The sequence below is a fragment of the Orbicella franksi genome, chromosome 8, assembly GCF_964199315.1.
Source record: "Orbicella franksi chromosome 8, jaOrbFran1.1, whole genome shotgun sequence".
Taxonomy (NCBI): domain Eukaryota; kingdom Metazoa; phylum Cnidaria; class Anthozoa; order Scleractinia; family Merulinidae; genus Orbicella; species Orbicella franksi.
In genome coordinates, this window is record NC_138152.1 from 28,908,463 (window position 1) to 28,922,243 (window position 13,781).

A 13,781-nucleotide genomic window follows, 5' to 3' on the forward strand; every position below is an offset into this window, starting at 1 on the left:
TTTTGCTGATGCATCTTGTGAAGTGGCAACTTTGGTAGAAGGACTCAAATCCTACAAGAGAACCACACCTACAATTAAAGCTGGACTCCAGATCAAGCAGTCCGGGTTTGAGACTTGGCAAGGTCACTGTGTTGTGTTCATGGGAGACACACTTTGCTCTCACAGTGTCTCTCTCCACCCCAGTGTATGAATGTGTACTATACTGTGTATGGCAAATTTTATGCTGTGTGTAATGCTGCACTGGACTAGCATCCTCCCAGGGGAGGTAAAAATACAGCTATTGCTTAATGCTGCAGGAAATTAGATGAACTCTACCAGTATGGGACTCTTAGCCTGATAAAGACTTTCAAAATAAAAGACAATGGGTTTACAACCAATTAGCAAATAATGTTCTGTAGCGTCTTAATGATTATTTTCAACATTAAACAGTCAATTTTATTCTTTTGTGATTTTTATAAGTAAACCGGCTTTATCAAATCATTTCTCCAGAGATATAATTGAACCTCCAACATATATAGCACTGTAGTAAAGACCTGCAGGCAAAATAAATCCTAGGGGTGAGGATTGAGGAGGAAGAACTACTTGAGAAAGGGGCAGTACTCAAGGAGGTCCAATCCCTCAGCCACTAAACATTTTTCTCAGAAAAGGTGATCCTTTCAGATTCCCTCCATACAACATGGTACCTAGGGAGGGAGGGGATTACTCAACAAAGTTTTATAATGGGAGTAGCTACTAAACAAAGTGGTGCTCCTTTGACATACTACAGTAGACAAAAAAGGAAGGTTACCCCAACCCTTTGGACTACACTGGTAGATATCCTACAGGAACCTAAAATAGGATCCCAAAGGATCTTGTGTAGGATCCGAAAAGAGTTTTTACAGGATCTCTTTTAATTCTGCAGCATCCTAACTAAAACACCATTCCTAGTTAGTATCCTAATAAATCCTACCAGATCATGTAAGATCCAGTGCATTAGATTTAACCAGTGGTATTCTTCCACTTGTAAAATTGGTAACTCCTTTCACACAGAGCTCCCTCAATATTCCATTACACATGCATGTAGGCAATACCCCTTAAACCCTAAGATGACACAGGGATGGCCACTTTTTGTAAAGTAGAGTAATTTTTCTGTCAAGTATATTACAGATCATATAAGTCACATACCTGGCTTGTTTTCTTTAAGAACCATTTCTCCAGGCCGTGGACAGTGCGTACTTTGTCCCAGAACCTCTTCTTACAGATCAGTGGTTGATCCTGTTTTACTTCAAGAAGGTGGAAGCATTCCTCGTCAACACACGACATTCTTCCATGGTTGGAACACTCTTGACTACCCTCATCTCTCCCTTGATGACAGTATGGACAGGCTACACACAACTCATACTGCAGTCCGCTCAGGCATGGCAGATCCTGTGACAAGGTTTGCAAAGTTTCTTCTACAAACTCGCGCACTTGTGTAGCTAGTTCTTCTGACTTCTCTGCTGAAACCTGATGACTTTGTGCTTCTAAATTCCTTAGCACAATCTTTACAAAATTCTTCTTGCAAATGAGAATGAAATGATGGAGCTGTTTCCCAATAAAGAAACAAGCTCCATTTTGGTACAGCTTTGGCTGCTCCATGGGCCAAGTCTTCTTACAACACCAACGAATGGTTTGCGACACAAGCTGTGAGAACAGACCATGAGGGACAAAGCCATGCACAAAGTGGAGATACAAAGGACAAGGATCAGTGTGAAATGGCTCTATTTGACAGAAATCATCAGGTGATGGGTCAAGTTGAGCTGGTACAAAGTACTTTATGTCACTTGGGGAGGGTGAGAACTTGGCGATCAAACCAAACTGCTCCATCATGTTCAAGATGTCATCTTTGATAACACCTTGTTGGATAAACTTGGAAAAGACATGATTGACGTGTTCCATGCAGAGGATGCCGTTTTTCTTCAGTTCATCCCAGTAATTGGCGTGTACAGGATCCTATGAAAAATCATCAGAATGACAGTTATAAGTACATGCATAAAGCTACCTGGCTACTTTAGCCACTCATGAGGCTAAAGATTTTATTGACAATGGCATCCTTGTAAGTACACTTAGCAGTCTCTCAAATAGGGAACGCTTTTATGTCAAAACTACATGTAACAGTTACTTATTAAAACTGAGATTCTGGAACATACGTTCATTTTAAACATATACTGAGAGATGTTTCTTCATGTAGTACTGACATTCCTAGCATATCATAAGTTTACTGAGTGGTCCCAACGTAGATATAACAATACAAAGTAATGTGACAAAATATTTAAATCACCTCCACTCAAAAAATGTCATTTTTGGTAGAGCATTCCACCGGTAACGCAAAGGTCGTGGGTTTCAATCCCGTTCAGAGCCTGAAATTTTTTCAGGTCATTTTCCCAGTAGTGTTATATTGGCTGCATTCGCATCTTTCAGTCTTTCATTATTTAATTGCTACTGTCGGACATCTATTACCGTGGCATTCATATACTTGAGCCGAGTATTACGTCCACTGAACATATAGGGCAGAACTCACACACAACCGCTCTCATGTGGCTTTGATAGCTCAGTTGGTAGAGCATTGCACTGGTAACGCAAAGGTCATGGGTTTGAATCCCGTTCACAGCCTGACATTTTTTCAGGTCATTTTCCCAGTAGTGTTATGGCTGTATTTGCATCTTTCATTCTTTCTTTACATGTGATATTTGGTTTTCCTAACTTGGTGGTTGATCAATTAATTTACAAGTATCTAATAGGCACTGCATCATGTAGAATGATATCATTTTCTAAAGGGTTGGCCAAATTAATAGAAAGATGAACAACTGAAGAAGCTAGTCATAAAAGGGGATAAGTGACGATTTTGGTTGCTTTTCTTTTTTGTTGCTCCAAATTAGCTGAATTTTTGCATGTGGTCTTCAATGTAATAGAAAAACGTGGTTCTGTATTTTTGTCGCTGGTTTTTGGTTTGTTTTCAAGTTATAACGTATGCAAAAATACTTGGCTTTTCCTAGCCATGTCTTTAGGAGTTTATTTGTTGAACAGCAAACAGGCAGACTGTTTATAGTGTATGAAGTCAAAACCAAATCCCACAGCATATAGAGCGGAAATCTGGGAACGGATTGTTTACACCGGTTATTGTGACGTGAACACAACACGTGAATCGATCGAGCATCAAACGAAATGCCATCAAACAAAAAAGAGATGTGCCGCATTAGAGCTCTGTCAACTAATATCTTAAGCATTGTTTTAAAGTACCTTGTATGCCTACCTGGTGGTTGAGAGGCATCATAAAGCCTCGATAAACCCGTAAGTCATCAGCACGTTTTAAAGAATCAAAATGTGTTCTGAAACTTCGAAGGCAGCTGATATACCGTAATCGTGTTATCGGCGTTCGAAGTCAGATCGAGCCAGGTAGCAAAGTCTAAGAGCAGTTCTTGCCCAAGAAAAATACCCTTTGGTGAGTTGTGGCCCATTTGCCAAGCGCTGCTAGCGTCAAAGTTTGGAAAGTGAGAACTGGTTTTAGACTTATAAAATTTGTCTTGTATTGACCGCCATGTTTTCCCGCGCACGAGGTGTAAAGACCCTTCCCGGCATGCATTGCGATTACGTTCTGGACGTTTCTCAAACTGGTAACTAGATTTAAACATAATAATGGCCAGCAAGTGGCGATGGATTGTAACAGATCTGTGATCCAGTTTGCGTTGATTTTATTTCAAATCGGCATGATTTGTAGTGTTTTGAGCTTCTGGGATCAGGGGACATGCAGATGTATGGAGACCCGTACATTGCGCAGAAGGGTTAATCTGTTAATCTGTCAGCCCTATTTATAGAGCGTTTTCACGTGGAGTCATCAAATTCTTAAATCCAAAACTAAACAGCCACCAAAGTTGTTATCCTCATCAGGCATAAGAGGTACCAGCACATTTTGAACTTGGAAGTTATGGCGGTGCGTGACATAATGCTACGATCGCATTTGTTGAAAACTATGTTTTATCTCGTGATTTTTTAGCCATTGAAGACGTTGCCGTATTTGGAAAAGTGCTTGTTGAAATGTTTATTTGTTTCATTTTATTTTTATTTACACCTTTTTTTGACCTGAAATCAACATTTTTGAGCTTATACGTTGCGTGAAATTACCATTTTCAGGAGCCCATCATGGGCTCCTACCATTTTGCTGTTTTCTAAGTGAAACCAACAGCCTTGCTGTGACGCATTAACGTCAAATCAACATTTTAACCTATTTAGACTTGAAATCAACATCATTGAGCTTATGCGCTGCGTAAAATTGACATTTTTCTGGTTTCTAAGTGAAACCAACATCCTTGCCGTCACGCGTCAACGTGAAATCAACATTTAAACCTTTTTTGACCTAAAATCAACATTTTTGAGCTTATATGTTGCGTGGAATTGACATTTTGCTGGTTTCTAAGAGAAATCAACCTCCTTGCCGTCACGCATTAACGTCAAATCAACATTTTAACCTATTTAGACCTGAAATCAACATCATTGAGCTTATGCGCTGCGTGAAATTGACATTTTGCTGGTTTCTAAGTGAAACCAACATCCTTGCCGTCACGCGTTAACGCGAAATCAACATTTTAAGCTATTTAGACCTGAAATCAACATCACTGAGCTTATGCGCTTCGTGAAATTGACATTTTGCTGGTTTCTAAGTGAAATCAACATCCTTGCCGTCACGCGTTAACGCAAAATCAACAATTTAAGCTATTTAGACCTGAAATCAACATCATTGAGCTTATGCGCTGCGTGAAATTGACATTTTGCTGGTTTCTAAGTGAAACCAACATCCTTGCCATCACGCATTAACGTGAAATCAACATTTAAACCTTTTTTGACCTAAAATCAACATTTTTGAGCTTATACGTTGCGTGGAATTGACATTTTGCTGGTTTCTAAGAGAAATCAACCTCCTTGCCGTCATGCATTAACGTGAAATCAACATTTTAACCCGTATTTAGACCTGAAATCAACATCATTAAGCTTATGTGTTGCGTGAAATTGACATTTTGCTGCTTTCTAAGTGAGATCAAAGTCTCCGCGGTCGCGGCGGGCCGATCCTTTGTTATGATAAACCGAGGCAAGACTTCGACTTGGTTATTATAACAAAGGATCGGCTCTGTTTATCATAACAAAGGCCCGGCTTCATTTATTTGCAGCTTTGGCGGGAAAAGGGCGTTAGGTATTTTAATCAAAAGTGAACTTTGTTGAAAACGCTCCAAATTTCGCATAGAGTTTTGTTGAGGTATGTTTAGCAATGTCCCATAGTTTTTCCGCTAAACTTTGCTTCGTTTTCAGGATATTGCGTATGCAAAAAACCACTCGGTTTTCCTAGCGGCGTCTTTATAAAGCGAAGCAAAAACCAGCGGCAAAACTACAGGAACACGTTTTTCTATTACATTGAAGACCACATGCAAAAATTCAGCTAATTTGGAGCAAGAAAAAAGAAAAGCAACCAAAATCGTCACTTATCCCCTTTTATGACTAGCTTCTTCAACTACATGTTTGTGTATATACCATAGTGTATATACCGTAGTGTATATACTGTAACTTAATGTTTTTCAGCTATACAAGTATTAAAAAAGTGACAACAATTAATTGAGGAAAAGATCAGGTAAAGGCTGAACACTGAAATTTCTAATATTGAAATTTTTTCCTACCATTTTATCAAAGTGTGGAATAGTTATCAGCTGCTTCAATAGGTCAATCAGCCACTGAGCCTTCAGAACAACTGTACTGCCATGCTTGATAATCATACCAAGGCCATGGTAGAAACTGATCATACCATCAAACTCATCTGCATCTTCTATCAAGCAATGCTTTTTGGCATAGCTTTGGAGTTGCACCAGATTTATGTGAAAAATCTCTTTCGCAACCAAGGCTTCAATCACCTTTTCAAACAGAAACCATCTAAAAGAGATCGGAGAAAATTAATCACATTACATGTCAATTAAACCCTTATTTCTGCTATTTACCTTGATTTTAATTATAAATTGAAATTGGCCTATTTCTTCTCCGCTCCAATGTCAGTGCAACAATATCTTCAGTTGCTGATTTAAAAATACACAAAAACAAGACTATATGTATTTATTATTTACCTGACTGGTATCTTCTCCCCCATATATGGCTCCTGTCTCAACACCTCCATTATTTTGTTCCGCAGTTCTTGAATGTCATCTATCTTCCCCTCTTGCTCTGAAAATAAATAACATACATTTTGACACTGATCCTGTGGTTTCACATAACTGAGACATCCTTACAGTGTGGATGTAGGTACATTGTAAATAGGTTCAAATCTGGTGTCCTATTGAACAAGTAGCAAATTTTTGAGAGCAAGCAACAGTGGCAAGCCAGAAAGAGAGTCTGCTCTGATCTCTGTGGAAATTCATTTCCACCCTTAGCAGAGCACCATACTGATAAGAACCCATGAATTGCTTTTCTCAAGGTCATAAGTTGACTGCTGCCCCTGTGCTGGTCCTCTACTGGATTGCAGGCTCAAGCCAGGTTTACGTATTGTAATCAGGAGCTCCGCTCTTAGACTTAGCTTTATCTATATTAAATAATTAATCAGTTTTACACAGCAAGACATTAGTACTTTAATACCTGTTTGATGTTTTCGTTTCTTTCGACCCTGCCTGATAACTCTCTTCATCCTATTCCAGATCAGTGAGCTTGTGTTATCAATGCTGAACAATGGTGGGACCACATGTTTCCCATATTCCTTACCAGAAATCCTCTTCTGTATTTCTGATTTCATCTCTGCAATGTCTTGAGACGATTGTTTGTCAGCATGTGTGCCTACAATGAGTACTGGAGGTCGCAGATAGCGCAGCCTACTTTCAGCATCAATATCTGATTCTCTTTTCACTTGTGTAATACTGTGAATTGTGGCAAGCCAGGATAGCAAATTCTCCAGATTTGTTTCACTGTTTGGGTTTTTCAGAGGGATGTCACAAGTACCTTGTCTAACACACGGCTGAGCTTGCGCAAGTAATGGCTTCTTGAGATTGTGCACTAAAATATACAGTGCACGTGATGATAAGAAAAGTGGGTGAGAGGCATAGTACAGGTGCTGTCCAGCAAAATCCCACACGTCTAAACTGGTAACAGATTCTTCTTTAGTGATATCACTTTCAACATGTTCACCTCTAACATACTCCAGGAACTGATGAACATACTTTGTGACATCATCAGGAGGTGAAGTGGCGTTGATCATTATCTCAGGCTCATTCAGCTCAATTTCACTTCCACATTCAGGGAAATGTTCACCATTGTTAACATGGGACTGCTTTGACATTGCTTTTGCTTTTCTTGATGGTGAGGAAATTTCAGAGTCTACAATCTCTTCAACCTAGAATAGAGCATAAAACAAAAAAAAATGAATAATGACATATATAATAATTACAAGTAAGTCACAGGTACTCAGAAAAAGACCCTGGCTGACAGTTCCATGTCAACTCACTCTAAGACAGACAAGCATTTTCTTTCTAGCTGACAGAGGTGACCTGACATTAGTAATCCAAAGATATGAAAATGGAAGCTAACCAGTACAGCAAATACATGAGCTCAGATTGTTTGTTACATGTTCCAAACTTAAGACTAACAAAAGAGGAAGCGCTTTTGTTCTCAAATTCTCAGGTGACAGTTAACCTGTTTCTGCTACATTTGAGATGTCTGCATTAAATCTACATTGTACCTCTAAACTTTTAACTTTATTCAAACCTTATGCTTCTTGGGATCATTTCTGTCAGCACTTAATTCCAAGTCCATCACTTTTCTATCAAAATTCCGGTAAGAAATTTGTTCAGACAATCCTCCTTCTTCTTCTTCTTTAAAATGTTCTTCTGTCATTGCAGCTGCTTCTGTTGCAGTTGTAGAATGTCCTTTTTCTAATTTCAATGTTCTGTCACACAGTTTCTCTGCCACCATCCTTGATATCTCTGTAGGACTAATAACCAATCCTGGTTTGTTCTCATGGGTGGAATGCCAGTTCTTAACTTGTTCAACTTCAATTTCACATGTTGAAGCCTGTACTTCAATTCCCTCAGTACTCTGTTCTTTAGGGTCAAATGGCAGGCCTAAGAGACTCTTCTTTAGACTGGTTTTACCAGCACGATCCTGACCAATTAGTAATATGCGGCCACGGTAAACATTCACAAAGCCGTCTCTTAGAGCCTTTTCATAAACCAGTTGTGCTCTTCGTCCTTCTGCTTTTTGTTCAAATACATGATCTAATATAAAAATTCAAGAAAAATATTCTTTAATTGTCAATTAATAAGATTATAATTAAAGTGTAGTTTATAATTCTTATATAAAGCTTCATACATGAAAGATAAATGTAACCTGTATAATAATATACATGAAAAAATTACTCAATTCTGATTGGCTGAGAGCAGTGCAGTTCAAGTGTAACACCAGTGCAAAAAGTGTAACATCAGTGCAAATTACACATCGTAATTCTGGATTGTGATTGGCTGAAAGGAAGTAGGAGATTTTCTAAGCCAATGATATCACATAAAATGATGACGAATATTTCGTCCGGAAACTTTGAAAACAGTTTTCTCGAGTGAGAAAAAATGGCTTCAAGAAAGATCTACCGGCACTTCCTTCACACAAATTTTTTCATGTTTATGTTATTAATAAGCAATCATACGGTTTTTCTCGTTCAATTTGGAATTAATTGACAGTCGTGAGTTTGTCAAAAAGCTAAAATTGCACTCTCCGAAGCGGCTTGTGCAATTTCAGCTTTTTGAAAAACTCACTCGTGCAAATTATTCCAAATTGAACTCCAAACCGTATGATTACCTATACTAACATGAATATGGTAAAAAATTAATACTTTTGTGTTAATAAAGAGGAAGGGAATTTCACACCTTGTAAAGATATTTTTAACCATTTTGTGCATGTGATATAAACATTAATTTTTTTGTGTAAAAACTGCACTCATAAATGAGCTGTATTTCCAAGTTAAAAGTTCAAATTTTAAAAACACAAAGAAACTATGAAATCAGTAAAAGTATTTCCATTCTCTGCCAATTTAATTTTTTTTTTACATTCTGTACAGTTCATAGTGAAATTATTAATATAAGATGCTCTTTTGGTTAGGGTTTGCCTTCAATTTCACTCAAAACTATTGAATCAAATACTGATAACCAAGCAATATTCGAGAAAGAAGTATTTGGGTAGTACAATTACCAAATTTAATTTCCACAACACCAAGAAATTTTCACACTCCTTGACAAAATTTTACCAAATGTTTTAAAACTCACGAACAGCAACGATGATGCCTATATAAATCATGCAGTTAAAATTAAACTTTCAACAAAAACAATCTTAAATTAGCTATTATTTAATATAATTCTTCTCAGGCTAAAAGATACACTAAATGGCCAGCAGCACATTTGTAATTTCTAAGTTAAACTACATGTTCCAATATTTATTTCATTCACTACACTCCTAAATGGACAAACGGTCAAAACATCTTTGTATTAAAGAAGCTATAAACGTTGTTTTAACGTTCACATAGAGTCACTGTCAAACAAAACTTCGAAATAAGTATACTACACTCCTTGACAATTATTTTAAAAATGTTTCACTACTCATGAACAGTAACAAGGATGCCTATATCATGCAGTTGAAGTTAAACTTTCCACAATAACAATCTAAATAAGCTTCACAGATATATTAAATATACTTCTTCTAAAAGATACACTGAAAGGTCAGCAGCACATTTGTAATTATGTAATTTCTAAGTTAAACTACATGTTCCAATATTCATTTCATTCACAAGACATAAAATAAAATACAAATAATGAGCATTTCACATCTTTACCTGTAACATCTTTAAACAACATCATCTTATTCTGTAGCTTCACAACCTTTCTCATTCCTTCCAATGTTAGAGGATTACCAGCCATATACAGCCATCTCAGCTCCTTCAGTTCACCAATCTCATCAGGCAATGTAGTCAACTGGTTACCACTCAAGTACAGTCCCCAGAGATTCTTGAGATGTTTAATGTTTGAAGGTAGAACAGACAACTGGTTGTTCCTCACATTAAGCCAGGTCAGGTTACTCAACTCACAAATACTGTGAGGAAGTTCTCTCAACTGGTTCCTCTCTAATATCAGCGTTTTCAGATTTTTCAGCTTGTTAATACTTGTTGGTAATTCTTTCAGATAATTATGTGACAAGTCAAGTCGCTCCAATTCAGTCAGGTCAGACACAGCTTCAGGAACTTTTGACAACCCTTTACCACTCAGACGTAAACAGCTTTCTCCATTCGTGTTTGTATAAATCTCCTTCCTCAGCTCCTCTGCTGACATTTTCTCCATTTGTATACAGTGATACTTACAATGGTTTAGATGCTTTCTTACTTGTGATAAGTATCTGAAAACACATGAAAACAAAAATTACAATCAATTCACGAAGCTTCCAGTGATTTTACATACGGGAGGAATCTGATAGAAATCACATAACAATTAGGCTAAGCAATTTGAGTTTATTAGCTGTCATATCTTGGCTAAACAATATAAAATTAGCAAGAATGTCAGTATTAATATTAACACAGCCTGCAAGAAGCTGTTATTGAATACAATGATTCAATTTTGAGGACATTTTCAAAACAAACGCCTTAGCTTATCGTCAGTTCCATGGAGCGATCGTTCTGCGTTCGTCCAACTCCGTTCAAAATCTTTACAGCTTCAACTTTAACAAGCTACCTTTTAGTTAACTTAACTTCCACTTGTGCTTTATAAATACCGCTCGCTGTTTCACTGCTTTTATGCCATAAATAAAGTGACAAACTTCACTTCAAAGTTTCTGTTTCAAGGAATTCAAGCCGAACTTGATCTCACTACAAAAATTCAGCTTAAATTGCTCATTTACACGCACCAGGCGTAAACAAGCTTAAACTAAAAGCTGGCTGAAAACAATTCGCGTTAATTGAGCATCTGTACATTAAACTTCTTACCTTGGACTGCAATAACAGAAAAGAACCGATTCCTTTCGATGTAACTGTGTAGAAGTACTTTCTCTTTCAAGACAGCTCCCAAACAACTCCCTAAATACCTCAAGATCTTTGGCTTCTCAAATGAGCCAATCATAACCAGGTGAGAAAGGGTGTAGAGCGGGAAAGGGAGAAGGAAGGGAGAGGATGAGGAGGAAGTGGAGGAAGTGAACGAAGTGGACCAAAGTGGTTCAAATCTAGGCCTTGGCCGATTGTGCTCCTAAAAGTGGCATATTATGCTACTAGCAATGATCGAAATTTTGCCAAATTATACCAAAATTATGCCAGAATTCCCAAATTATGCTCCTGATTTCCGAAATTATGCTCACAAAAGGACGTAGATTCTGCTCATAGAGGCGCGCAAATGCGCAATAACGACACCAAATTATGTTTTTCAAATAAACTGTTGTTGTAAATTTATTTGTGTTTTATGGCAGTTTGTCTCGGCCATCAGCTGTTCAAATTAGCTGGTCGCATCTCTGCAATGCCTTCGACGACACGCATTGCAAGAACATACTACCTAAATTTAATTTATTTCTGTGGAAAATATACCATATTTACTAAATTTTATGAATTTATGCTCCAAAAAGTGTTAAAATTTGCTAATTATGCCGTGGCAGTGCTCGTTTAAAAATGTCTGCTTTTTTGCTCCAATTATGCCAAAAATTACGCTAGCACAATCCGCCAAGGCCTATTCAAATCACGACTCACAGCTGACCACGAGAAAAAAAAATTCCCTGAAGGGGAAAAGTTATAGGTTTTTTTGTATCGAATATACCCTTTTACGGACAGACTATCAGAAAACCTCGCATTATTTTTTTTTCTTTTTTTTTTTTGGCCTTTTGACTGTGCAAGATTTTTTTTTTCCAACTGCAACCCTTTGCACGAATTTTTTTTAATCTGCTTTCTACCATATTCGCCTGCGCGTGGCGCATTTGCTCTGGGCCTCTATGCGATGATTTTCCCTCGCTTGGTGGGACGGTCCAGAGAAAGCATTCCAAAGCGTTGACGTTGATGCCTGCGCCAAGGCCTTTGAGGGATTCTTTGCAACTGAACGCTTGCTCTGACACAGTTGTCCATACCGCAGCCGTTCGAGCAGTCGGCTGTCTGGCATTCAGACAACATGGCCAGCCCATTTTGCCTGTGCTTTCTGTAAGAGGTTGTGTGCACAGGATGCTGGTCCGTTACAGGACTCCGTGTCTAGAATTTTATCTAGCCACCTGATGTGGAGAAGTCTAAGAAGACAGCTCAAGCCGGGAAAGTTGTTAAGCTCTTTGTAGTTTGCCCTCCCAAATTTGGTACATAGGTTTAATGAGGGGGTGAATAGGTTTTCGGATCGACGGAGTTGGCCTTAAAAAGCGCATGGATTGTGGAGTTTTGCGGTAAATCGAGCGGATTCGTAGCCTGGGAACGCAGACGTATTTCCGGCTGTCGGACAGTTCCTCGGGTCGGTAGTGCCCTCCGCTCCAAAATGTCAGTCCAAAAAGAAGACTGACCTATTTAAATTTGAGAAATAATCAAAATGTATGAGTTGTGATTAGTTGAGATAGAAGAGTTGACAAAAGTATGAGACTCAAAACAAACACTGTGGCTTTATATAAATGGGATCCAGTGACTGAACACTGGAAAATTTATCGCACCTTGGCTGAGTTATAATTAACTGGTTTGATACCAAAATGCAACCCTTCTTCTCCATGAATTTATTTTCTTTGGGTTTCTCTTTGCAAGAATTTTTTCCTGCCATTTTCCCTTGCTCTAATTTTCTCTGGGTTTTTCCCTACTCCCTAACCCCGACACCATCACTTTTCTAATGATCCGTCCCTTATACGAATATTTAACACTGTAATATTATTGTGATTATAATCTTATTCCTTTATACAATTCAACTCGATAATGATGACATTTGTCCAAACCTACCGAAAACCGACAACTTCAACAGATTTATTCCAGTATTGCCATTTCTATGCACGGTTTTAACCGATTCGTAATAAACAGAATAAATAACAAGCAACCTAATATTAGCGTTCAGGAAATTTACCAAATATAATTCAGCGCTAGTTCAACTCGAATTCAGTAAGGCCCTCAATAAAAGACTGACAGAAAACTAGACTTGTCTATATTCTCTCTTTCTTGATCGCGCGAAAAGAAAGAATCGAACTTGAAAGATGCGTAACTGAGAGTGTTAATTACATGTATTAAGTGAATACTTCTTTACCATTGAAAAACCGGAGAAACTGATAAACCAGCAGTAGTTTTCTGTCCAAATCGCAGATTGTCGCCAAGATTTTGGTTGGTCCCTTCCGCGCTTCAACTCAGCCCCGTCTTCCCCCGCTACCTATTACGTATCTCCCACTGAGCTTTTTGTTCGTCTCTTACTTCTCTTGTACAACTGTCAAGTCTGCGAACAGTGTCCCAGGCTAACAACTGCCACGCAACCTAACCAGCATAAACTAAACTACCTGACTGCTTTTTGTTTTGTTTTGTTTTTTTTTGTGCCACAGGATTTTTTTCCACAGTCCAAGAGAACGCGGAAAAAATTCCTCGAGCACCCAGGGTATCACTTGATCGGGCTCCCTGCATATAAAAGTGACCCGGTAAATTTTCCAAAGAACCCATCAGAAGAATCCATCAAAAGGAAGGAAGGAATTCCTTTAGCTACACGCCCCTTGTTTCTTTTCCTGGTTTAGCCTTCTCGTGACAAGCGCTCTTCGGGCTCTCCTTAGAAAGATTACGTTAAGAGTAATCTCTTTTT

At 38.2% G+C, this 13,781-nt stretch overlaps 2 protein-coding genes across 6 annotated transcripts in view; both read right to left on the reverse strand.

Moving 5' to 3' along the window:
• Positions 1–13,781, reverse strand: part of LOC145496102 (uncharacterized) — a 492,363-nt gene that overhangs the window by 65,471 nt on the left and 413,111 nt on the right. The gene's annotated exons all lie outside the window — the stretch shown is intronic.
• On the reverse strand, positions 4,865–11,108 carry LOC145496111 (uncharacterized). The gene is made up of 6 exons (XM_081475746.1): positions 10,994–11,108; positions 9,854–10,410; positions 7,744–8,252; positions 6,625–7,372; positions 6,120–6,216; positions 4,865–5,931 (listed from the first exon to the last, which is right to left on the reverse strand). Exons 2-6 carry the CDS (start codon positions 10,353–10,355, stop codon positions 5,616–5,618), a joined length of 2,172 nt encoding a protein of 723 aa, XP_081331872.1. The 5' UTR covers positions 10,356–10,410; positions 10,994–11,108; the 3' UTR covers positions 4,865–5,615.

Coding starts and splice junctions, on each gene's coding strand:
- LOC145496111 (XM_081475746.1), bottom strand. CDS start 10,355: ATGGAGAAAATGTCAGCAGAGGAGCTGAGGAAGGAGATTTATACAAAC. Junction 7,373..7,743: donor ATGATCCCAAGAAGCATAAG/GTTTGAATAAAG, acceptor GCTCTATTCTAG/GTTGAAGAGATTGTAGACTC. Junction 6,217..6,624: donor GAAACGAAAACATCAAACAG/GTATTAAAGTAC, acceptor ATTTATTTTCAG/AGCAAGAGGGGAAGATAGAT.